Raw genomic sequence first — 26,625 nt, forward strand, 5'->3', positions numbered from 1 at the left:
AGTAACATTATTTCGGACCAATAGTTCACACTTTTAGACTACTCTGAGTAGGCGGGACTTCCTTGCGAATTTAGCATTGCGGCCTCTCCTGAAGGACACCTGTCTCATACTGTTTTTGCAGGGGTCGTGTGTTAAAGGTAAGAAGTAGAACATTTAGGAATAAATGAGCCGATTCACATTGGATGTAACAATGCTTAACAGTACCCGTGTTGTCTTTAAACCGTCTCTGTGACGATGCACTATTTAACTAACGTTCTGAAAGTTAAGTTAGCTAGCAAGCTAACGTAGCAAGCTACTTTAATTTAGCGCAGTGTGCTAGCTAACGACTTAAACAGTTCCACTGCCTGATGAAAGTCAGTCTGAATGAAATACATGCGCTAAGTTTATTTATCAACCACACGGTTAATGAGTTTAAGTGGGTTAATTTGTCAGGAGTCTGTCATATCCTGGATTACTATGAGAGGGCTCGTTGTTGGCGTCCTGGTGTCAGTTCTTGTCATAGCACGTATAAACAGCTACCGTTTAAATTGCAATCTTATGTAATCGCGCTTGTAACTATAGTAGCGAGTTTACATTAGAAAGACAGTTGTTTTGCCCAAATTAAATGCTGAATTTATTAAGGGTTTCTTGAATCATTTTTGAACGTGCTTGAGTTTTGCTACATCCGTTGTTGCTGAAACGGTCGAGATTACCGTGCAATAATTATATCAAGCATTGCGTGACAAAATACCGATTTAAGACAGCACCAGAGATTATTATAGGTCTGCAACTAAAGACAGTTTTCATCATTGATTCGGACTTTAAAATATCAGAAAATGGTGACTATCCATTAGTTTCTCAAAGCTCAAGGTTACGTCTTCAAGTGTCATGTATTTTCAAGCAGTAATGAGGGATTCGGATTGTTAAAATAGCCTTATGAATAGCGTTTTAAATTGTGACCATTTTTGCAGATACATTTTAGGACAATATATTAATCGCCTCAGCTCCAGACTATTTTGTCAGAGGTGCTGCTGCCAAGGTCAAGAACAAAATGCTCAATTACTATCATATGAATCAATTATTCACCTGTTAATTCTTTGTGGTAGGACCATAAACTATCCATCATGGGAGGACATGACGCCGGAACCCAGCACCAGTTCACTGGGTTTGCCAAGTACTTCAATTCATACACAATCACAGGAAGGAGGAATGTGAGTTGTTTGCAACTTTCCTGTAATACACTGCATGTCACACTTGACAGTTAAACTGTCTAACAGCCTAACCCCCCTGCCTAATATTGCACTGCTAAAATGCATCAATAAGCTTCTTGTTTTTTTTTTTCCTGTAGTGTGTTTTGGCCACATATGCCAGTCTAGTTGCCATTGCCCTTTTCTTCAAATTGAAGCCCAAGAAACAGGCCGCTGTCACACAAAAGTGATAATGTAAGTACATTTAAGTCTTTCCATCTTATTAGTTTCCAAATCCATTCTACTTAAGTGAAGTGTTGATCTATTCAATTCATTTAAGGCTCTTGTTATCTCCTTTACAGGTGTCCATTTGACCATCAGTTCTAGCAGCTGGGAGTGGAGAGAGCTGTATGTGCTTGTAATAAATATGAGTGTTTGATTTCCTTGTGTTAACAATAAAGAACATTTATGCCCAAACATAAAAACACTTTGTTTTATTTACAGTGTACACCAGTATAAAAGACTATCATACAGACATGTCAGCCATGTGTTTTGTACTCATGGCAGTGATTTTTAGAAACGGCCCTCAATCAACAATGGCACTTTTTTCAGGCAAAGGAATATCTGCAATACATGAGCTTGATTTGGACCCTGAATCTTTCAGACTGAGGGCCAGGACAGGAGTGGGCTAACCTAATTATTATCCTCATTCACAGCTAGATTTTCACCAGAGGTGAACTGACAATACAGTCTTGTTGTACTCTCCTTTCCCCACAAACCTCAATTGTTTGAGGAGCTCTGGGACCAAACATTTGCATCATTTCAAGCTTCCATTGATTATTAATATAATGACTGAGTAATGTCTTATGGATTGTAGGCCCCTGCGGCCAGCAGCAGGTTTCTCCGGGTGAAGTGAAGGTGTATCACAGGTGTGGATTTAGTCATGTAGGTGCCCAACAGAAGCTCCTGGGAGTTATCTTGTAGATGAATGTGTCCTGTGGCTGCTGTGAAGTCATCAGTCTCTAAATCATCAAATGCTTTCATTGCATCCCACAGACGAACTGTGTTGTCCATGGAGCCTAGAGAAAGGAGGATACTGTAAATGTTGATTCACTCAATAGAAACATGGTCATTGCAGCTATAATTGCAGAAACTCAAAATGAAAAGTAGGCTTCATCAGGCTCTTAATTAAACGTAGTTGATTAAAAGTATTACGAGAGGTTGTGGAACACCCACCGGAGGCAAGGATCTCGCCATCCCTGCTGAACCTGAGGGAATAGATGGTATCTGTGTGGCCTTTGAGCTCTCCAATCATCAGACCATGACCGATGTCCCACAGAAGAACTCTGCCGTCAGTGGCTCCAGAAGCCAAGAACTTCCCATTGGGAGAGAAAGCCAGCGCATGGATAGGACCCTGAGAGATAAAGTTGAAAGAGTGGCTCAGTAGTTGTCTCTACATCACTCGACTCTGCTAGCTGTGCTGCTGTATAGGTATGTGAATATTTAGCATCTTTAAATCAGGGGATGTGAAGAACATTTTCTGAGTAATCAAACAACTATGAAGGTAAGGGTGCCTCAATTTTTTCATTGCCCTTATCAGTACTCTTAATAGTATCAAATCTTGTACTTGAAATCTTGTTAAACTATGAAACCTGGGGCGCCTCACCTGGTAGAGCACGTACCATTAAGGCTTAGTCCTAACCGCAGCGGCCATGGGTTTGAGTCCAACCCGCGGCATGTCACCCCCCCATGAATTTACTGTCTATCTCTCACTGTACTGTCCGAATAAAGGCAAAAATGCCCAAAAATATAACTTTAAAAAAAAGTTTATAAATATACCACAACAGATCCGGTTATCATGCTATTAAACCATCATGATAACCCTTGTTAAACTGCTCTGGTGACTCATCTGACCTTATGACCGGTGAATATGCGGACACAGTTGCCATTCAGGACGTCCCAGAGGCGGATGGTGCGGTCAGACGACCCTGTGGCCACATAGTTGGAGTTGGGGTGGAAACGGGTGCAAGTGACGTCAGCTAGATGACCAGAAAACATCCGTAGAGGCTGGTAGTGATCTGTCGCCCACAGACTGTTGGAGACAGCGCAACACAGACCAATGAAAGATATCTGTTAACAGTGCTTCTGTTCATCTAGAGTATATATTTCTCTGTGGAGAACAGGACTGTGTGTAGGAGTATTATTTCACATGCTAACCAAAGCAGTTCTTCAGTTTCTTACCGGGCAACTCTGTCATGTCCCCCGGAGATAAAATAATAGCCATGGGGGGAAAACTGGGTGTCCCACACAGGGTAATTATGGCCTTTGTAACCCACTAGACAAGTAAATGTTTGGAGACTCCACAGCCTGACGGTACCATCTTCAGAACTTGACAACAGGTAGTTTCTATGAAGCAGAACAGGCAGTAATTACCTTATGTTTGAATCAATAATGAAAAGATCCAGTTCCTGCAGAAGGTGTGTTTCATGTAACACCAGGTGCATCAGAGCTGTTTTACCTGTCTGGGCTAAAGCTGATGCCATACACCGGGCCGCTGTGTCCGTAGAGGATCTTTGACTCACTGGCTGTCTTCTCGTCCATGATCCTCTCAAGCACATCATCTGACTCTTTGTCAATCAGATTCAAGTCTTGAGAGAAAGTGGGACAAGATGAAAGCAATAAAAGTTTTAGATCAATTATTTTCCAACAATAAAAGAAGTAAAGGTAACTTCACACAGTGTCAATCATATTGTACCTGCTGCAGACTTGACCTTGCGGAGCTTTTTCGGTGTGACGCTCCATACCCGTACTGTGGAGTCAGCGAAGCCTCCTGCAATGAGGCTGGAGTCATCTGTGAAGTCCACTGCAGTCAAACCCTGAAGGGTAAAAGGGTGATAATAATTAGAAATGACTTCTACCCTAGTTTGAATTTGTATTTAACTGTTCAGACTCAGTTGCTTAAATGTTTAAACACCAGTGAATTATGGTGGTAATGCGCTTTTACCTGGTACGCATTTAGAAAAGAGTAGAAGCAGATAGAGGGGAGGTTATCTGGTCCCAGGCGGATCTTCTTGGTGGCCTCTTTCATGTACATGATCTTGTCCAGCTTGTCTGAATCCTTCAGTTCTGGCAAAGGTATCCTAAGCAATGGCAAACAAGAAAATTGTCATCAGTCACCCGGCTTGGGCCAATATATTGCAATATTTCCTGCCATATGCATTATTTTTCATAATATTGAAAAAATATATATTTTGGTTTTTCACATATCACGTTAGTCTCTATTAAACATTGTCACATGTAGAGACGTTGGCAAGTGCAACACCCTAAGTGGAAGAGAAATAGGCCTCTGACAAAATTATATGAGAGAATATTTTCCAATCAACTTTCTTGTACTGTGTGTGGATAATACTTTCCTTCAAATTAAAAGTTTTAATTCATGAGCAGTATGTTATGAAATTAGTGATTGGAGTAGTGGTGCTTGGTTACATGTAATAAAAGTCAGTCCCCATTCATTTACAAGATAAATGACAATTCAACAAACACAAGTTGCTATGATAGAATGTATTGAGTATCCCAGTGCTGCAGAACAACCTTCACAGTGTTATACTGTTTTGGCCTTGCACAGTAAGTTGATGAGACAACAGTACTAGCGGTGCAGATGCAGAATTGTACAGTATACTTCAGTGTAAAGAAAATCCTACCTATTCTGTGAAGGTGCATTAGGATCCTGCTTCTTGCTTTTGGAGCCCATGCTGTCCTTTTTGGGTTTCTTCTTCTTGGGTTTACCCTCCTCATTTTCTGCTTCCTCATCTTCATCATCAAGAGGCAGCTCAATTTCTGGTTCCTTCAGCAATCCGTAGTAAACCTACGGCAGTTTGAAAGACAGTGAAACAAGAACATGTCATGAGTTACACAATGTTGTATAAGAAAAGTGTCAGGAGACAATGAAAACACAAATCTTATTGTAAAAACCAACCTTCGCCTTATTGGCCTCTCTCTTGGCCTCTCCAGCCAAGCTGCCAGACATGGCATCGATCTGGCTCTTGCTGCGTGGCATGCCATCGAAGATATCAATGTAGAGGTGCTCTTGGATGATATTCCAGATCTGGTTGTTCTGACGCTCCTGCAGGTGTCTCTTCAGCAGCTGGTAAGAATCACGGGAGATGCGCAGGACAAATTTGCTGGTGCGGAAGTCAAGGAGAGTCTCGTTGCCTCTCATGTGTTCTTTCTTTGACAGGCTGGACAAAACACGCAGGTCATCTTCATAATAGCACTCCTGGTCCCCACTGAACCTGAGATGGAGGACAGAACAGGGAAGAATTTTAGAGGTGTGAGATGATTAAATATTACCTATATGAAAATCAAGTAACCCATGCTTTAAGTTTGGGAAAAGGAAACTCACTTTTCAAAGAAAGCCTTGGCCTCACTTTCGTGATTGTTGTACACCAACTCCAGATACATGTGGACAAACAGCGGGTAAAAGACCTGGGACAGCTCTGCTCTGTGACAATCCAAAACCGTCTCTATGAACCTCTTCAGGCCGCTGTAGTAAACCTGATACAGAGCCGGGTCTCCCTGCTGGCTGTAAGCGGACAGCACCACATTCACATCTGGCTGATCCTCCCCAGCCGTTGCTGAAAAAGAAGTTCAAGTGAGACGTGCAGTTATACCTTCATTCTACTGGTGCTGGCTGTGTGGAATTGAACTTTTTTTTTCAATTACCTCATCTGTTAATTAAGATACAGAATAAAAGCAACATTGCCTTTTTCACAATACTTTTTAACTTGAGAGGTTATGTGATTACACTTCATGACAAGCTCCTTCCACTGATGAAGACCATGAGATGTGGTTAAAAGCTTTGTAAAAACCTAGTTAACTTTGGAGTACTTTGTCTAACCTTCTTGACATTGTTTTATCTGTGTCAAGTGAAATGAAATAGAAAGTATTTATTAATGGTATCAAATAAAAAAAACTCAAAGAAAATTACTGAGTACACCAGGAACTGTTCATTCAGTGACCAGAAAATATAACACATCGTACAATGTAACAAAACCCAAGCAGCCCTACCATAAATACTAACTTTGTTAAGCACTGCTTCTTAACTTTTCTACCTCCTTGAGAGGTATAATATAGTAGTTTGGATTTGACAGTGAATGTAGCCTATAACTTAGCTATAACATCTCTATTTTCATAATACTTTGTCATCAGTGGAGGATTATACTTATGTTAAAGTCGTAGGTGATGTTTGAATGAACAGGAAACGTTTGTGTTAACCGTGCAACAGTGTTTCAGTAGCCAGTGACTGTATCGGACCTTTTGTTGGCGCCTGAGCTCCGGCGGAGGATGAAATGGTCACCCGGCTGAGAAGAGAGCTCGCATCCCCGCCTTCTAAATCCACACTGCCCGCAGCACCTCCCGAACCTGCCCCTGAGGAATCAGTGCCCTTCAGCTCCAGTGAATCCTCAGGTAATCCCGCTTCACGACGCAAAATTTCGACGGACTCGGTCAGCTTGTTCTTCCTGAGGAACTGCAGGACTGCCAGCAGCGTCTGCTGGTCCTCCGGAGCTCCCGCCACAGTTTTGTTGCTTCCAGCCGAAGAACTGGAGCCTGGCGACGGAGAGAGCAGTCTTCCGTCGTTTGCATTATTATTTCCCCAGCCATCGCTTGATGGTTCTGTTTTTATGTCTTTATCTTCATCAGCGTCGACCAAACCACCCTGTACGGCCGCCATTTTCAAAATGAAATGCGCATGTGCGAGGTTGAAAAAAAGGAAAACGTGAACAATGCAAGATCCGGTCACCTGATTGGTGCTTTCTCATGCTGCATCATCCAGGGCAGCGCAGAAGTCCCGCCTACCTCACTACCAATGGAAACTGTCGTGTTGGTGCGTTTATACAGCAATGCCACATTTGAAACCGTAATTTTATGATCAATAAGTTACATTTTGCTATAAGAACCCAGATATAAAGTATTTGATTTAAGAGTTTTGTTGATAAAATGACAATGAAAATAATGAAACATTGCCAGTTATATTTTGCCAGAACTTAAAGAGACATCTTCACATGTTCTGTTTCGTGTGACCAACAGTCCAAAACCCAAAGAAATTAAGTGTACTATCTATGACCACGAAGAGAGTCAAATCCTCACATTTGAAAAGCTGGAAACAGCACAAGTTTGGTGTTTTTGCTTGGACAATGAACAAAACAATCATTTGAATGTGAAAATAGTTACATTTCCTGTGGATCGACCAATCAGGTAATAAATAAATCAGGTCTTACTTTCAATTATAAGAAGTGAAGGACTCCTACCTATTCAAATCTTTGTGTGTACTCTAAAGTGGATTGCACAATTTTCATTTATAATCAGATGTGTACCATTTTGTACCAGGTGGTGGCACTTTGCTTCCACACATCCCCTGCCCAGTCTTGAGTGTCCAAACCCAATGATATCCTTGGACAAGGTATTGCCAGGGTAACAAATGAAGTGTAAAGAAAATTGGAGCTGTGACAATAATTTTTCTTATAGATAAATCTAGGCCTACTTTTTATTTTCTCAATTTCTCAATTACTTGTTTTGTCTATGAAAGGTCAATTTTGGGAAATACCCTTCACAAGTTGCAAGAGGCCATAGTGACACCCTCAGATGTCTTGTTTTGTTTGATCAATAGTCAAATCCTAAAGATATTCAGTTTACTATCATGGAAGAATGAGAAAAAAATAAAATATTAATTTGTGAGAAGCAGTTTTGCTTTGAAAAAAACATTCTAAACTGCTTGATTATCAAAAAGTATTCTATTGATCAGCTAATTGAAGGAGCTTTAACAATAAACAAGTGCCACACATGCATCTTACTCCCATATTGGTAGTGACAGTAGAAACGTATGGAGCTACAGAGGAAGAAAACAAGGTTGTAGGCTGGAATTGAACCTATGACGTGGAGGTTACTGTATATGTAATGCACTGTGACCATTCATTTTCAAGGACACCCCAGAGGCAAACATTTTATAGAGACAAAGGACACATTCCTCTTCCTCCTCTATGTTACTGAGGGTGTCACAGTCTAATATGATGATGATTATTTATAAGATTATTATATGAAAACAATGCACTTCTTCTTTATTTGGTATACAAATACTTTATATCAGATAATGTGTGATGCAAAAAGGTGAGGAACATACAGGTCTTACTATGGTTGTAATAATTACATGATGGATTGATTAAATGTAGTATGTACAAAGTTTTTTATGCAACTTGTAGCAGAGAGGATAAACACAAGAGGGACAGAAACTACTTACAAGGATCAGCAGTATCCACTTTACATTCTGCTGAGGCTGGATTTCTGCCTTCTTCCCTCTCTGAACACCCTGAACGCCCTGTCACAGACACTCATATAGCGCTGAGTGTGCATCTTTCAGGTCAGCACAGCATCTGTTTTCATTTATAGGACACAGTCAGTAGAAAATCAGATCTTAATAGTATTTCATTTGATTTTCAGTTTCGAACATTGCAAGAAGCCATGTTTAGTCTAGCGGCATTTCTTATGAAATTCCCCTGCACAGTATGTTGCTCAGGCTTTGTCTCTTGCTTTACTATTACACCTTATACACTGTAATGCAAGTACAATAATATAATATGATGAATTTTATTATTTCATTATTTTCTTACAAAACCACTCCAGGCTGAAAGAACCTCATATGGAATGAATTTGCATATTTTCAACCTATTATTAACGCACTCCTTTTCAGGTATACATGCACTTGTAGCAGAACCTGACCGGGTTCATCCCCTCTGGACATCTTGGGAGTGACAACTCAGCAGCAGGTTTAATATGCAGACTAAGGCCCACAGTACGGGGGTGGGATGAAAGAAGGGTTCACAGCAGAAGCAGCAGGGCGTTGTGTAACATTGCGGCTGTTATGCTCCGTGTGGAGGAGAGGTGGGGGTGGGGTTGGCTGGTGGGTGGGTGGGTGGGTGTAGGAGATAGACATGTAAACATCAGCAGTTCAGGGCGTGGTCATCTGTGCAGGTTCATTGTACAGCTGTTAATTAGGGAGCGATGACTTTCTTCTGTTTTCAACTGAATGACAGTGCCAATGTATGTGGTATGGAGAATACTAAGATCAGCAATATTACTGCACATGGTCGCCATAGCTCATGTTGCGTTCACCTTCTCTGTGACCTAATAAATATGCAGGTGGCTGAAACACATGTGTCAGGCTAAAGGTTATTGATTTAAGATCTATAAGTGTCCCCTTCATATAGCTGTTTAAAAGCACCCGCTGTGCAGCGCCAGATGACTGCAATGTCCAGCACCTGCACCACCGTGGCACCATCTGCCTCTACAATTCTGCCTATATAATCCCTTCACTTTATTATTGTGCTGAAGTGCTTTTATTTTGAAATGATAAAAAATAATGAAAGATAAAAGGAGCTCTCCACTACAGGTGTTTCAAAGGCAGAAATATGTGATTCAATGCAAAGGCATGAGAAGAGACTATGAGAATTCATTCAGTACTGTACTATGAATATTGTACTTTTTACTCCACTACATTTATCTGATGGCTGTAGCTGCTAGCTACATAGGTCATTAAGATCATAAATTATTATGCAGTGATTCAGTACCTAGATTAAATTCACATTAAATAATTACCATGAACATTATAATACTGCTGACATAATAAAACACAATAATTTTACATTCTGAACGGGCCCATTCTTCACTTCAGACTAAATATCTGTTATTTTTGCTGAAAAATAATTTCTTCAAATATTGTAAAGCATTCCCTCTTTCTGCCCCACCCTTATTCACGCTAATATTGTATATCTAGAGGATTCCCCCCCGCTGCTGCAGTACCTGACATCCAGGTTGTGTTTCTCATTTCTCTTGTCAACTTTACCCAGATGCTTTGGGGATTCAAACTGACCATCCGGCACCATTATAAAAACCAGGCTCTGTAACCTTTTGTTCCCCACTACCCTCAGTTTAGTGTGTGCGTGGTCTTCACAGTCATCAAGAAATGGGCGAGTGATGTGGGGAGTGAAGCATGTTCATTCGTAACCTCCTTTCACACGTCAGTGATGACTTTGCCCAGTTCCTCGCTGTGTGTCTTTCTCTGCTTCTCTCGCTTGGTGTCAGGAGACAGCAGGGTGTGGCTTCACCCAACAGAGAAAGCTTTGTAGGAGCGCGCACACACACACACACACACACACACACACACACACACACACACACACACCTCAAAGAAAAAGAAACTGCTTTACACTTGAATGCCTGAAATTCATATGACTGTAGATCCACAACACACTGTCTTAGAGCAGTAGAATATTATACAATAACAAACAAAAGTAGAAAAGCACTGTTATGTTTTTAGTATTTAATACAATGTTCATGCTTATGTATTGTTTGCTATTGTTTTCTGTACTTGTAATAGGAGTTTACATTCTTATGGTACTGGCCAGTAGAGTGCTGATACCACTGACATGCATCACTGGTTTAATTTAAAAGGCTATTGCAGTGTGTTTACACGGTTAATGCATATCAGGAAAAGACGTGCTGTTATGGTTTTTTTCCCTCAAGCTGTTACGCTTATGTGCCAGTAAAAACGTCCTCTGATGAAATTGCTGCGGAGGTTTATGGCAAATGTTCTAATTGGCATCGGTGGCACCACCCCAAGTCCTGTTCCTCGGCACTGTGAGGCGCTCAACCACTTGAACATTTCTGGGAGCCTGGACGGATATCAGGTTGATATTACTTCTACCTTTGAATTAAAATCCTGTCAAAAAGATTTAAGGCCAAGGCTGTTATTAAAAGGAGATTCACTTTGTATCAAGGTGTGTACGTCCATGTTTGTGTGTGAGGCAGCAGAGAGTGATGTAGTCCTGGGAGTGCAGTCTGGGGCGTGGCAGTTTTCTAGTCGCTCACAATGTTTTTTTTAGGATTTTTTATGTTTGCATGTGTTGTGGCTACAAGAAATGTTGCAGATGTTGTTTTCTTTTGAGGGCCCTAATATTATAAAAAAAATAAATCTTTTAGGACATTATCACACATGCACATAAATGCCATAAATTGTCCAAAAGGATGAGACACCTTGGATGTCCTTATTTTCTTCTTTTTAGGCTATATTTATCACTGAAATGATGCCTCTCTGGCTTGCTGTGTTTGTCTTTCCTCAGATGGTTATGATGGCGCTATTGACTGTCGTCCATGTAGGAATACTCAGCAGTCCGCCAGAGAGTGACTGCGTGAATGAGAAGATCTGTTATGCTGACCTTCACATTTAAATGAGAGATGAATTTTTGCGTTTGTCAGGAAAACACTGGCTGCCTGTCTTTGAGCAGTAAACGATGCAGCAAAAATCTCCCACTGAGATAAGTAAATAATTCATGAAGTGTGACTCCCAGAAAAGGTAGAAAAAAGCCCTAAGAGAAGGAAAGATAGAGGGAGAGAGTGCAGAAAAGAACAGGAAAGGAGGGTGGAGAGGGAAGGCAGCATGAGGGGGCGGCAGGAAGGGGAGTGGGTCGGCGGGGAATAGCAGGGGTGGGGCAGCGCATGGGGAGCGGTAACAAGACAGAAAGGATGGTATCTTGAACTCTGAGGATGTCTGGATGAGAGAGAGGCAAAAGGAAAAGCTTAAATGAGGTTGTGCATGTGAGAGGTGACATATAATGGGGGGAGGCAGGTGTAAAGAAAGGCGTGAAACATGTGAATGAGAAAGTGAAACGGCAAATGAAGAGAGAGCTGACAGTAGAGATGATGTCTTCCCATGATGTAAGAGGTGAGCAAGGAAGGAGGGATGAGGATTTTTCTTACAGTAGCCATTAGCAACAGAGAAGAGTCACATCTTCATCCAGTTTAATCACACTGGGGTGAAGCAATAAAAAAGAGCCACAGTGTTTTTGATGGACTTAATAAAAGGCTCCTGAATATAGCTCTCTGAACTTGGAAATAAAAATGTGTATTCAAGGTTAGGTTGCCACCATTTGCCCTAAAATCCTTCTTCATGTTCCCATAACTAACCGAAGTTATTTCTATTTAGTTTTCTTTCCTGTCAGTCCTAGTCTTGCACAGGGTGCTCTTACTTCCTTTAGCCTATGGGAGGTGGTGCAAGAGTATGTGCGTCTCTGTGTGCGTGCATGAATTCATCTCAGAGCCTTTTCGCCATCCAAGTGGAATAATGGGTGTGAAGGCACTAGAGATCTCCATTTTGAGGGATGAAATGTGGGGAGCCTGCATTATTCAATACTGACCTAACTGTGGAGCTGGATCCTGCACGCAGTTGTCTGTTCTGCTGGCCTTCTGCTGGTGGCAGCCGCACAGAGGCAAGCTTGATCAAACCCTCAGAATGGATGGGCAAAATCCAGGATGAGTAAATGAAATATACTTTTTCGTTTGTTATAGTCTCCTTAAACAAGCAAGGCATTTAAAGGTAATATATGTAAGACTGGGAGGCAAATTAAAAGGTTTTTCTATTGTCAGTGTCAGTGAGACCTTTCTCTGACTTTCTCGGTTGCCTATAACAGCCTGTGGATGTAAAGGACACAGAATGAATTCTCTGGCAAAATCCTAAAAATGTGACATTTATACTTGCTCCCAAGTGCCGTGCCTCAATGCCTTTCTTCCTAACAAACAACTGACTCTCAGCTCAACACAGACTGCAGCACAAACTCAATGTAAGCACAAAAAAAAAAAAAAACAACGAAAAGTTTAATCTAGTGAAGCCCCATCTGGCCAAACGGGAATGTGACCAACATTGGGGGAAAGCTAGGGCCAACATTGGCAGGTCATTCAATTCATGGAAAGACCTCATCACATAACATCACCACATAACATTACATTTACGTCAAACTATAATCTCGCAAAGTCAGACCTATCTCCACACTTTCATTTTAGCACCGTGCCGGCGCTGGAGAGTCAAATATCCCTCTATAATAACAGTATAACTTTAAATGACCTCATCTATCAACATTATGGTTTCAGCCGATGCTCAGGATGCTACTTGTGCCGAGTGTGAGCATGCATGCGACCAACAAGATGCTGACTGCAGTTCTCTTAACAGCCACAGGTGTCATTAATAACAAGGGTTTTTCTGATTATTACATACGGAACCTTTAATCCCTGTTTGCTCAAAGGCTGCTGCTGCAGTGCCTATCAGTATAAGTTTGTGGTGGTTCTGAGTCGTTAGACAGAAAAATAAATAAAAGTTTTCCATAAATTAACTTCTAATTCCTCCTAATAAAACTTTTAATCAAACTTTTTAATTTTAGGCAATGCTGATAAAGGAAGGTGAACAACCATTTTATTTGGAAGTCAGTGTACCTGAAATGTTGGTGTTGAACAAACTCAAAATGATTAACAGTGTATGTGCTGTATGTATAACTAATATATTGATTATACATTATATATATGTGTATTAAATATACATATACAGCTTGTGAAGAAGGACATTTTTACCAGTGTACCAGGATGTGTGTGTGTGTGTGTGTGTGTGTGTGTGTGTGTGTGTGTGTGTGTGCATGAGTACATCTGTTACCAAACATGTGTATGTGATCTTAAATGATCTTATTTTATAACTATCATTTCATATTAAGAAGTTGTTTCAGTCTCAGTGCTGCCTCTCCTCTCCTCTCTTTCCGCTCACCGTTTCTCTCTGTTCCCTCCCACGCATTTTTTGTCAGTGGCAATATAACCAGGCACTTAAGCAGCCTTCCCCACTGCAGGTCCTTCACAAAACAATGTTGTGCACCACATTTTCTCTATCACTATAAATAATGCAGGCCCCATCTAAAACTAATAAGGCAGCACGGCACAGAGAGGCTCGGGCCACATAACAACCTCAAACCAAGAAACACGCACAGGCCATTGAATTATTTTGATTCAACTCATTATTTCACACACCCAACACTGTGTGTCCTCATATCACATGTTACATCATCATTATTATTGCTGTTATTATAATTCACTGCTGTTTGTTGTTGAACCACATGCTGTTGTTACACAGTGAAGCTTTATTTAAGAGACAATTCACTGCATGAGTGTCCTTTGTTCCCTGCAATCCAAACCTCTTTAGATAGCTTCCTTACCAAATTAGCCCTGTCTGCAGTTCACTGAGCATGTCTAAAGATTATCACACACACACACACACACACACACACGCATGCACGCACACACACACTGACTGACAGCTGCTGGGAGGGTAAGATAAAGGGGTGGCCACCAATTTTGCAAAAGGTCAGAGCCGTGGTACTTAAAGTCCATCCAGAGGATAATCCTAAATCATTAATTACAATTGGTAACCAGTGGCAACGAAAACATTTTGACATAATTATATGATTTACAGTATATAGTATTTGCAGTTATCAATATAGACACCATGTTGACAATAAAGGTATAGTAGCAGCTCAGGACGTTTCTTTTCAGTGTGTGTGGGATACAAAAGTGAAATAACAAAAAATATGATGAAAGAGAAATGGTTGTATTACTATCTCCTGCCACCCATTTTACATTTTTCCAAGAGAGACATTTAGTGTCCCATCATAAATTAGAATAAATTATTGAGGGATATCACAGCTCTCCCACCTAGTGTGTGTCACATTGGCAGGAAATCTTCTCCTAGGACATTCAGGACAATAGACTGGCTGATAAAGATCCCTTTCTCACACATGGTGAGCTTTGGTAAATTCCTGAGATGGATCAATGGGATTTGAACTAAATCCTTATCAGTTCTGTAAGCCACAGTGTCCAGGAGCACCTTTTTATTGTAAGTTATCAATTTATTTGTTTGTCATTCAGTTGCTTGTCATTGCACTGTGAGGTCAGAATGTGCCCATTCTCTGTCTACAACAAGAAAACATATATTTAAAAACAGACATGACAAACAGGCAAGTGCACAAACCTGCTCACTGTAAAGCAATACTCTTTGTTCTTTTTGAAGTGTGTGTGTGTGTTAGACCCAAAATAGAGGATGGGGTGGACCAGGTTTTTCCTTTGTTGCCACTATTTGATGTCACCAAGGGGGAGGGTGGACAGGACGATGGGAATGTCCTTGGGGACGACCGACCTGTGCAAAGAGAACGACAGACGGACATGTGGTGGCACACACACACACGCACACGCACACGCACACACACACACACACACACACACTCACACAGAAGGGTACACACATGAAAAGACAGAAACGCACAGATTTCACACACAAATATGCAGATAAATTCATACATGTAGAGACTGAAACTCCAATACGCTGATCAATTCAGTCTGGCCAAAGTTTTAAATTCTTTTAATTCTTTTAGAATTTTTTTTTTTTTGAAAAATTGTATGTGATGCTGAAAAGCATTCTCAGTGGACATTAAATTCACTATCGGGAATTAAAAGAAATATTTATACAATAGAACTTTTTAGCAAAATCTAAAACTGCCATCAGTATAAAGCAGAGGAACCTGTCTAATAGAATCTGAATCTACTGAGTCTAATGTTCATTTATATACTGTACAGGGAGAGAGCTCATATTTAGCCAGCAAATTATTAAGTTTAATTAACATGACATTTCCATCTCCCTGAGTAATAATGGGGTGTCATCACCTTCACAGAGCCTTTAATTATGCTATTTGATGAAAAAAGACAAGCTGAGTCTACATCAGTTTAAGAGTCGATTAGATAACAGTTTCATCTGTACATATGTGGAGGTCAGATCCTCCTTCTCACAGCACAAAGTGACATCACGTTGAACAACAGTTACTTTTACTTAAATTACTGCAACACAGAAAAGAGAGAAGACAACGGAGGAGATGGCGTGTACGCCCATTGAACCGACTGAGGCAGAAGCAGGGTGAATTTTCTGTGCTGATCTGATCACAAGAGTGAGCAGCTGGAAAATGTGTTGGAGGAAATGTGATGCTTACCAAGCCAACCAATCACAGGTGTTGTGATCTGTGCTGCCACAGTGTGTAGTTATATTTCTGGGGAGGTGCATGTCAGTCTATGGCATACAGCATAGGGCCCAGGGCTATGCCGTGCCTATAATCACTTATGCCATACCGACACTGTCCCTACGCTGTTCCTATGTTGTTCCTATGCCGTTCCTACACTGTACCCACGGCGCACCTAAGTTGTGCTTAAGCCATATGTAAGCCGTACCTATGCTGTCCGTGCGCTGTCCCCATGCTGTTCTTATGCCATTCCTATGCCATACCTACACCGTACCTATGCCGTACCTACACCGTACCTACGCCGTACCTATGCCGTACCTATGCCGTACCCATGACGTACCCATGCCGTACCTATGCCGTACCCATGCCGTACCCATGCCGTACCCATGCCGTACCCATGCCGTACCTACGCCGTACCTATATCATCATTCTACTCAGAAGTATAAATTGGCCTTTACACTCGTAGCTCTCTGTGCTTCTAAAGACATAGCTGAAGCAAGATGTGAAAAGTGCGTAAATCTTGGATTTCATGATGAACACAGAAATTGAAACCCTCACAGATAGACTGAGTTGTAGACAGGCCTAAAGAGAGTCACATACGTATATAGACAAGTGATATACGACCTCTGGTTAAAAGCTGACCGTACGAGGCTCTAAACTGCTTTTTAATTAATAGCTGATCCTGTTCCATCGATCCGCTCTCTAATTATGGGCCGTTAGCTTGCTGCAGATCAGCTGCACTTGTTATATACCCACACAACCGCATCCATATGCATCCATACCAGGAGGCTATTTTAACAGTTTACCATTCAGAAACATTGCCTGAACGAGTCTTTGGCCTCAAGTCCCACAGGCTCTGAATGTTGATATGTTTAATCACGGCCTTGCCAAGCTAATGGGATGCTTTTGGTGTTTTCTACCCAATCAATAGCTGTTTATGTGTGTATGGTGACACAGTATATCAGCCTCTGGGCAGACTGCCAGCAGGTGGGGAATGGCTCCAATCAGCACTTTGGGAGATGGAAGAGGTGGGGAGGAGGAGATGAGGAAGGGAGGGGAAAATACACACACTTGCATTCTGTAGGCCTGGAGATGGGATGTGTTGGGATTGTGTGTATATGCTGTGTTGATGTAGGGTGAGGCCATGGGTGCACCAGATGCATCAAGGATTTGTCTCTGGTGGGTCTGCAGCACCAATGTGAGACAGACCAGGGAAGAAGAACTTAGACAGAGACAGAAGGAAACCAGAAAAACTGATCAACATTGATGAATTCTGGATAATAACAGTGTTGTGTAAGTGTTTTGGCAAAATGAAATAAGTCTGTGCTTATGTGTTTTTCTTTTTCTTGCAGAGGAGGCCACCAGTCGGTTCTCTGTCAGGCTTTATCTGCACGGCCCCGGCTTCTGATAGAGACACTCATGGCTCCTCAGTGATGGATGTTCAAAGCCTCCATCACACATAGTGCAGATAGTGTGTCAAGCTTGTGACACTGCACATGAGATAAGTCCAATAAATGGGATGTGCTCACATAATAATAAAGAAAAACTTTTCTACAGTTTGTTGTCATCCTGTCAAGTGCACATTTCTTTCCTTTATGACATCTGTAACAGCACATCCATGCAGCACTGCCAAAAACTAAATGACTCAACTAGCTAACATCTGTCTGAAGGTTTCTCTCACTCAGCTGCCTTCACTCGGGCAACACATCTGATCTATGATGACATTTGATTCATGAAAACAGGCATTAGTGTGATATGTTCCCATAACTGTCTCCACATTTATTTAGAGGGCAAGCGCTCTGTTAACCTCAGCCACCCGTTTCCTCTCCATGGGACGACAATCTTAGAAAATCAAAACGCCATTGTAATCATTCTTCGCTGCCTTAATATTTTGAATGATATCTTGTAATTACCCTGCACTCACCCATGACTAGCAGGTTAGATTGAATGACTCGCTTCCAGGGAAACGCTCTCCAGCAGTCTATCGCTATTCTTAATGTCAATCCCTCAAGCTTCAGGGTTAAAATAGATAGTGCTACTCAAATGGGCGTATGGGGAGTAAGGTGATGATGGCACTGCTGAATACTTAAACACCACCCACGTACCCACACACCACGCATCACATACAGGCATTGTCACCTCCAGTGGGTGGAAGCTGAAAGAGAGTGTGCAGCAGTAAAGAGGCAATAAAACCTTTGTAGCCACATATTGGCAGGCGTATTTTGCTAAATTTGGACAGAGCCAGGCTAGCTGTTTCCCTCTGTTTCCAGTCTTTATGCTAAGCTAAGTTAGCCTGCTTCTGGCTCTAGCTTCATATTTACTGTACAGACATGAGAGTTGTAGCCATCTCTTCATCTAAGTCTCTCCAAGAAAGTAAATAAGCATTTCCCAAAATCTAAAGTATTCTTTAATGAATGGATTTTGGTAGGGATGCTCTGCAGCGCCTTGTCCATCAGCGGGGTGTTACTGATGCATTAAGACAGGAAAAGCAACTGCAATTCAATGCTACAGTTGTTCTTTTTAATGTTTTTTTTTTTTACCATAATGGATTAAAAAAAAACCTTAGGAATGCCTAAGCTGAGGGTTGTTTTCTGTCATTTCATTTCCAATGAGGAACCCAAAACAAAGGGATACCCTCCTCTCATTTGTTATTTTCAGACCTTACTCAGTCTGGTACTCGCATATACAATTTTTCAACTTCTTCAAAAGTAATTTTCTATTTCTCATTTTCTTCACAGAGACGACATGCTCAAACATGAATGACCTTCAAGCCTTTTACAGCAGTGTGTAAGTGTGCTTTGCATTTTGATGGACTGCCAAGAGAGATGTTCTAATTCCTGAACAGACCTGATGCAGGGTTTCTCTATAGGATGATGAACAAAATAAAGAATTGAAAGAATAAGCTGTTTTAGCCATGTGCAAAATGTGAAAAAACGTCTTCCCTAAATTATCCCTCAAATCTGTGTACATGCAAGTGCATTAATCAAACACTGTCAGTGATTGATCAGTGCTGAAAGGTAATCACTTGTAGGTTTGGTTGCTGTATAAGAGAATAAAACATCCCACCTTTATGTCTCATTAGGTGAATGTGTCACTATTGTTACTGCAGAGGATGGATGGATGGTGAAAGACAGAGGAGGCAGGGGGCTATGGACAGCACCTCCCCCCTTCAAACAGCAGCAAGCCAGCCTTAACCCCCCCCCCCCCCCCCCCCCGCTGTCCTTGTGCACGTCTGGATGTTTGAAGACTATATACTGTGTTGAGCATGGGAGATTTGTCAATAAGTTGGCCTCTGGAGGCAGGTAATCTTTATTCCTGCAGCCTGACAGCCCGCAGTGCTTTGTGTGGGGAAGGGAGTGTCCCTCTGTGTCCTTTTCTAGTTTTTTACATCCTCTGCTGCACAGTGATGAGGCACTACTGAGGCAGTGGAAGGATTAATGTATATCTGGGACAGTAATCTCACTCTCAGTGTGAAACTGGACAAGAGGGCAACTTTAAAGTTGATGTTCTTTGTAATGTGGAATGTATCCATGTCCTGTGGTAAAGGGAAATTAATATAAAATACCTGCTGGTTGTTTTGATGGAAAATAATCACAGGACGATGAGAAGCAAAAACTTCATTAATCCAGTCAAGGATACGGTAAGTGTTGTAGATATTAAATCCAACATGTACAAACCAACAAGTCTGTGAGAAAATAACAATGATATAGGCCTACTGAAGATTAACACACTCAAAATAACCACAAAATAATGAAGGGCTTTCCAAGATTAGGCACTAATCCTCTTGAAGATAAAGATGAGAACTTTACATAAAGTAGTAAGAGGAGCTGGGGACAGCATGGAAGATTTCTTTAAAACTACTGTAATCAATATTTTTATATTAACGACGGGTCAAATGACTATGTGTAATGTGGAAGGTGTCTCTCTCACTGATAAACCCGCAGGGAATTAAGAAGAAGAGTGTGTTCTCGGGTTCATCTTTCCAGCACTTCTGCCCCAAAGGAAGAACCAGGAGAACTTGACCATTAACCTACACAGGTACATACAGTACTGGCAACTTCTTATCGCAAAGTTACTGCTACTTTGTTATTGATGACCATGATAATATAGCCATTAGTGTATCTTTAAAGGCGCGTTGCCTACATTCATATCCTCAGGGCCTGAAGATTAATGATAGGAGAAATTGCTCTGTCTGACTTCTCCCAGTTTCACACCTGTTCAGCTGCAAAGGAAATTAATGCTCACCGATGTGACCTAATTATGCTAAACAAAAGCCATTAATAAAATATTAGACTAATGAATGAATGTTTGGAACATGATGTAGATACTTAATGAACCATCCTAGCATTTCTGCAAATCTCTGCACCAACTCCAACTGCAGCAGATATTTAACAGCAAGACAGTAATAAAGTATTTTAAATATTTTATCAGAGGGGAACAAGAACAAAAAAAGAAGCAGCCCCGGATAAATTCCTTATTAAGAAGCTTGTCTTTCATGTAATCTTTCAATTGATCAGGCTAGCCCTAACATAAGTAAGAGAGGGAATTCTTAACACTGATCGTTGAAACAGAATCATCAAAAACTGATCAGAGGCATCACCCTCTCTCTAAGCTTTGAGCTCCTGATCGTTAACTATTCCATTTGATAAACTCATTACACTTTCTGGCCTTACTTCGTGGTTTTACTCCCTCGCGACACCTTGAGAAACGGTCTTTTCGACAGTAGGCTGAGTTTCCTTTTGTTCTATCTCTCAAAATGCTGTGTCATAGTGTTCACGCTAGCTGTTGAACAGAAAGCCCTGGATGGGCTCAGCTGCTCTATTATGGATTTGACAGTGGCAGCACACACCTCTCTCTCCCTAAAGAGTTGAAGGAACATTTCAGAATGCGATGGTACCATGTGGTCTTTAGCTACACACGTTTTTTCCAAAAAAAGAAAAAAGAATTGTGTCGTATTGAATATAAACTTCTGTATTATCCACTTCTGTATCAAGCACGCCTTTGACATGATAGGAGATGATAAGGATACAAATTATTGATGATGTTTTTTTTCCCTCAGTTAGTGCCCTTTTCTTGTTGAAGATTAGGATGATGTCATAAAAGCAGCCCAGAGCTGACACTGTCAACATGAAGGATATTTTTGGAATTGTCTGGTGTTTTATGAAGATATTTCCTTGTTATAGACTTATAAACCACAATGTCATCATCAAAATGGATATTTTAATGTGAGTGTGATTCCAAACTGCATCTGTTAATACTGTCAGTGGTTGCACACTGCAGCACAACATTACTTTACGGACACATCCCTGTAGGTTGAACTTGTTTTCCTGCACTCCTGTGCTCTCCCTGGTCTCCTCTGAAATAATTAGTCCCATCTGAATAGGGTCTAAACGGCACTTCTTCTTCTTCTTCAAGTCAGTGACTGTTTTACACAGATACAGTTTATATGTATCTGATAAGTACCAGTAATATGGACTAATTTCAATCAATTATTTAAACTGAAAGTCATCACATGTTGGAGAAAAAGACATATTTTTCAGGAATGCTTTAATGCCAATTTGTCAATAGAGCAATTTAAGTTTTTTATTTAGGACTGTCATTATTTCTAATGTAAAATATAAAAATTATAGCTGTATAAAAAATGATTCCAGTTTTATCTACAGACTGAAGGCCTGAGGACAAAAGTCAACAAAACACAGATTTTCCAAAATATTCTCAAGTGGTTTGAAATGTCCAAAGGGCATGTGCATTCTTTCTCACCAGATCTATCTGCACAGCAACACTGTGCCTCCAGTGCATGCAGTGCAGCATCAACAGCAGACTGCAGTCTCTATTCTGCAGCTTATAACGTACCTGTCAGTTTCTCTGTGTACCTTTCTCCTTCTCCACCTTTTGATATCTGAAACCTAAAAATACCTACCTTTTAACGTTTCATCAGACGTTTCCCTGTATGACAGTGGGTTTAATCACTGGAGGAAGTGATGAATCACTCTTTTCCACACCCACGGAAGGAATAAGATTTCACCCAAGATTGAAAAAAGAAAAGAGTGCTGGTGTGATGTGTTTTAAATATAGTGTGTATAACTTCTCTGTCAGTATGCTAATTGTAATGTGAAACCCTGTAGTTAAACTTATGCATGGTTTTGTGAAGGCTTTGAATTCCCCACACGTGGTACTTTTGTATTATAATTATTGCATAATCTGTATCTGTATTTATCTTTGTACCTACTGAAATCTTAAAATCTTGGTGGAGTGTTTTAGTTGATTTTTTTGTTTTGTGAGTTTTGTGAAAGCACAAGTAAGTAATCATTTCCCATTACCATCCATAAAAAGATGCAAAATCTTTGCTGGAGTTACATTTATGAACAAACGTCTACATGCACAGATATCGACATCAGCACCTGGTCTATATAAATGGTGTCTGCATGTATATGTTTAAGTGACTATTCTGACATGCAATTCCAAAAAACAGTGGTGTGCTGGAAGGGTAAAACCTGGGGATGTACTCAACAAACAAACACGGGTGCTCTTGAAGCAAGGGTGGAAATCTTAAAATGCTTGTACAAGCAAGTACTCCTTTTCCACTACAATCCCATGAAAGATGCAAAGGCTTGGCTCTGCCTTCACTCGTGTGTCAGACTATTCAGAATTCAAGAACTGTGCAAACTGGATACAAATAGAGTATTTGCATTAACCACTTTGCATTCATCAAATCAGCAAACATTTCAGGAATCTGTCAAAATTAAATGTAAAATAGAAAATCCTAGATCCTAAAGAACAAAGATAAAGAAAAACATGCAGCAAACCTAAACTGGATTTAAGCTGGTTAACCTTTGCTCTATAAATCTTAACACTAAATCAATTTCTCTTCAATACTGCAAATATTAGAAGAATAACAGTGACCATAGGCCTCTCCATTTTCTCATCAGTGAGATGGACTTTCTAGCTAATGTAATTGTGTTTCTCAGGTTGAATTACCCCTAATACCCCTCCATCCTCAGAGCTTAGACGCTGGTCAAAAAGAAGGATGCGATCTTCCTCTTTGTTCAATGAAAAACACCCTGCCTCAGTCTGTCTGTCTGCATGTCTGGCTCTGCTGGCTGTGTCTCTGCTATTATTAGCAACAAGAAAAAAACACAGTAATGGCTTGGTTAACAGAGAGACGGCTACGTCACACATGGGGCCTACCTCAAAATGATTCAGCATTTCCTACCAGGCAAGGAAACTGTTTCAATGGGTAATGTCATCGCAAATACAGAACTTCATTAAATGCAATTTTCTCACCACAGGACTCTAAGGTGCTTGTCACCAAATTCTTTTTTTTTTGCTGCTGCTGCCACAGGTTTTTTAGACTAATCCAATTTACACTTTCATATTTAAGTGTCTGTAAATGCTTTCTTTATTTTTAATCTCTGTCTCCCAGCCTCTGTGTCTGTATGCCTCTCTTCAGACCTCTTTGTCTGCCTGTCTGGACAAGAGCGAACTCTCTGTGAGTGGTCATTCCCAGAGGCTGCTGCAGCACAGCAGGATGCTAGCAACAGATTCCAAGGCAACAGCAGCAGCAACTCTCAAATTAACGCTTTGATTCCTGGCACAGTTACTGAGATTTGTATAACTACCTGCCATTGAGTGAAATGGTAGAATCAGTCCTACCAACAATGCATTGAGAAAATCTTTGCCTGTGTGTCAGTGCAGTTAAAAACATTTTCTGGCATTTTGGGAAATTTCTTCTCTCTACATTCAAGTTCGAGCTCAGTGACATGTTAAGCCTAGCTTACCATAAGAGTGGAAGCAGGGGAGAACAGCTTTGTTAAAGTGCTTCCAAAACTCAAAAGCAAAAACTTATATTTACATGTTTTGTCTTTTGAAATGTGTAGAATAGAAAACAAGATGTTGGTTAAATGACACATTTTTGCACTATTTTCCATCTGTAAAGAACCCCCAGTTAATGAATGCTAGTTTGCTTGCTAGAAACATACAACATATAAAAAGATAATTGTGGTTGTTGGAATGTTTTTTTTCCATCTTATGGTAGAGACTGGCTGTTTTTTCTGTAAACAGTGTTTTTGATGAGCTAATCTAAACATGTCCCGCACAAAGAGGATCTTCTCATGTGATTCCCAGTAAGCAACAAACAAATGTACTTCCCACATTGTCATAGGATTCATTTATATGTGCTCAGACAGAGAGCAAAATGCATATTTGCATGAAGTCAGTGTTTTTTCAGTCCAGTTCTTCTTTTTCCCCACACCTCTGTATGTTTATGAAGTCAATTCATAAAGGGATTAGCAGAATTATTTCAATCAATTTGAAACAGTTTCTATACCTGCAGGTGCTTCACTTCAGTTCATGACCTGGTTAACTTCAAGTCTTTCTATTGACTTTACGTGCAATCATGCTGCGTCTAAAAGTCACCTTGTGTTCTGTCTGAACACATCTGAAGACTCGAGGAAGCTTTGATGAAGATTAAAGGTGAATGTGACTATCTCCTTTATTCAGGGAATCACATCTTCCTAACCTTTTTGGTTTCTATTAGTATGGTATGGGTCTTTGTGTGTGTGTGTGTGTGTGTGTGTGTGTGTGTGTGTGTGTGTGTATGCAAGGTCACACACATTCATACTTTAATATGTCTGCAGAGCCAACACCTCAGTCCTGTAAGGAGGAATGGCTTTGATCCGCAGACGCTGACAAACAGATGAAATTTACAACCTCGACCTGCTCGCTCCACAGCCTGACCACCATCACAGCCCCACACAGACACTTATCACCAGACAGAACATAAAACATGGCTCTGCCTCAACAAAGTCTCCCTTATCCCTCCAGATAGCAAAGGGGAAGACATGGAAAGGAAGGATTGCCACAGTCAGTGAGGAGTGTACATGTACAGATTATATTTATTAACCACCCAATTGCACTGACCGGCCAGTCAGTATAAACTACTCCTGTCTATCCAAACATTGTTAAAACCCACAAGAGATTATTTTAAATTTTGTGTAAAATGATGCAGGAAACATCTAGAATATTTCCCTTTGATGAAGTGGGGTTGCCATAAAAATCATGGACTGAGCGTTGAATATTTCACTTAATAAACGTTTTAGACCTTCAATGAAGAGTTGAACGCAATGTGTGATGATGTCAGTGAAATACTAACAGATGGCTTTTCCAAGCTTAAAGCTGCATAAGGAGAAAATAGTTTGACTTAAAAGGCAGTTTGTTCTTAGGTCTTTTTATTACTGCACGTTTTACACAACACTGTGAGTGTTGTGTGCCATAATTACAGAACAACACACTTGAGGAATCAGCCAACTGCAATGTACGCTGATTGCATTGGGACTGAAGACTAAACACGCTCTGATAGCGTTCAGCTGCTATAAATTTCAAATTAATCCCAGATTGGACAGAGTTTCTTATACGAGGCGATGTTTTGTACATGTAGTAGTCAGTGCTATTGTTCGTATGTTTTTATGGCCACATAATATTTCTTGTAGTTATGAACAAGGCGCAGGGTGGCTAAGGTGAGACTTAAAATAGAAAGTTGAAGCACTTTTCGAGTTTGGACTCGGGGGGGGGGGGTGTTTCATAACAGCGCTTTTACAGGGACATTTCACTGAATGGCTCCCACCGCACATTCAACTTAGCAGCATTGCAGGGGTATAAATCTTTGAAGAACTGCAACCTGCGTCACGCATGCACACCCAGCACCGAGGCTGTCCCACCCCGTTGGTGGGCAAGAGGGGAGATGGGCTAATCACAGGCAATCCACGAGGCCCAAGGTCTCAAGGTCTGGGGCTGTGTGTGTGTTTAAGTGTATGGAGCAGCAGCAGCCGGGGTAAAAAGGTCAACACACAGTACAGCAGCAGGTCATCCATCATATCTCTGTAATGCACATCTGCACTGTGGCCCAGAGAAGCAAAACATCTCCAAGAAAGAGGTCAAGGTGGCATTGCTTTTCCACCCATATTGGTCCAATGCAATATTAACTTTTAGTGATAAATCAAAGCAACTCAAACATTTTCCTCATCTCGTGTCTGAAAACATGACATATTGGCTGTTGAGCATTGAACCTCACAGATGAACTGATTTGTTGACTTTTCTTTAGCTGCAGACTTTCCTGCATTTTCTGCATCATTTCAAGCCTACAAGAAAAAGAAAACTCCACTCTTCGAAATTAAAATGATTATCATCGCAGTTACTACAGGTTGATATCCCAGTCATGCTACAGAAGAATAGCATGATAAAATGATGTACTCATGTACTGTGTACATGCTTTATTCATCCTTTTACAAATCCTATTGACTGATCATCATTAATCAGTGGTGGAAGAAAGACAAAATAAAAATACTTACATTAAATCAAACAATAAAAGTTAATACAAGTAAAAGTAATTCATCAGAATATACTATACTGCAGAATAATATTATTTTTGGATTATAATTATTAATGCATCCATGTGTACATGTCTTCAATGTTGCATTGCATTTTTATTACTTTATCTACTGCTGGGTAAGAATGTACTGCCAGGATCAATAAAT

The 26,625-nt window shown here is 40.7% G+C and overlaps 2 protein-coding genes across 2 annotated transcripts; one reads left to right on the forward strand and one right to left on the reverse strand.

The window, feature by feature from the left end:
* Positions 1–7: 7 nt before the first annotated feature.
* On the forward strand, positions 8–1,651 carry atp5md (ATP synthase membrane subunit k). Its single transcript, XM_056372205.1, has 4 exons — positions 8–137; positions 1,086–1,190; positions 1,328–1,421; positions 1,529–1,651. Exons 2-3 carry the CDS (start codon positions 1,104–1,106, stop codon positions 1,415–1,417), a joined length of 177 nt encoding a protein of 58 aa, XP_056228180.1. The 5' UTR covers positions 8–137; positions 1,086–1,103; the 3' UTR covers positions 1,418–1,421; positions 1,529–1,651.
* Positions 1,646–7,630, reverse strand: taf5 (TAF5 RNA polymerase II, TATA box binding protein (TBP)-associated factor). The gene is made up of 11 exons (XM_056372188.1): positions 6,480–7,630; positions 5,569–5,800; positions 5,143–5,458; positions 4,868–5,031; positions 4,171–4,306; positions 3,922–4,042; positions 3,685–3,814; positions 3,408–3,572; positions 3,081–3,258; positions 2,403–2,580; positions 1,646–2,245 (listed from the first exon to the last, which is right to left on the reverse strand). Exons 1-11 carry the CDS (start codon positions 6,895–6,897, stop codon positions 2,031–2,033), a joined length of 2,253 nt encoding a protein of 750 aa, XP_056228163.1. The 5' UTR covers positions 6,898–7,630; the 3' UTR covers positions 1,646–2,030.
* Between the last annotated feature and the right edge of the window lie 18,995 nt (positions 7,631–26,625).

This window comes from Seriola aureovittata, chromosome 3 (assembly GCF_021018895.1).
Source record: "Seriola aureovittata isolate HTS-2021-v1 ecotype China chromosome 3, ASM2101889v1, whole genome shotgun sequence".
Classification (NCBI taxonomy): Eukaryota; Metazoa; Chordata; class Actinopteri; order Carangiformes; family Carangidae; genus Seriola; species Seriola aureovittata.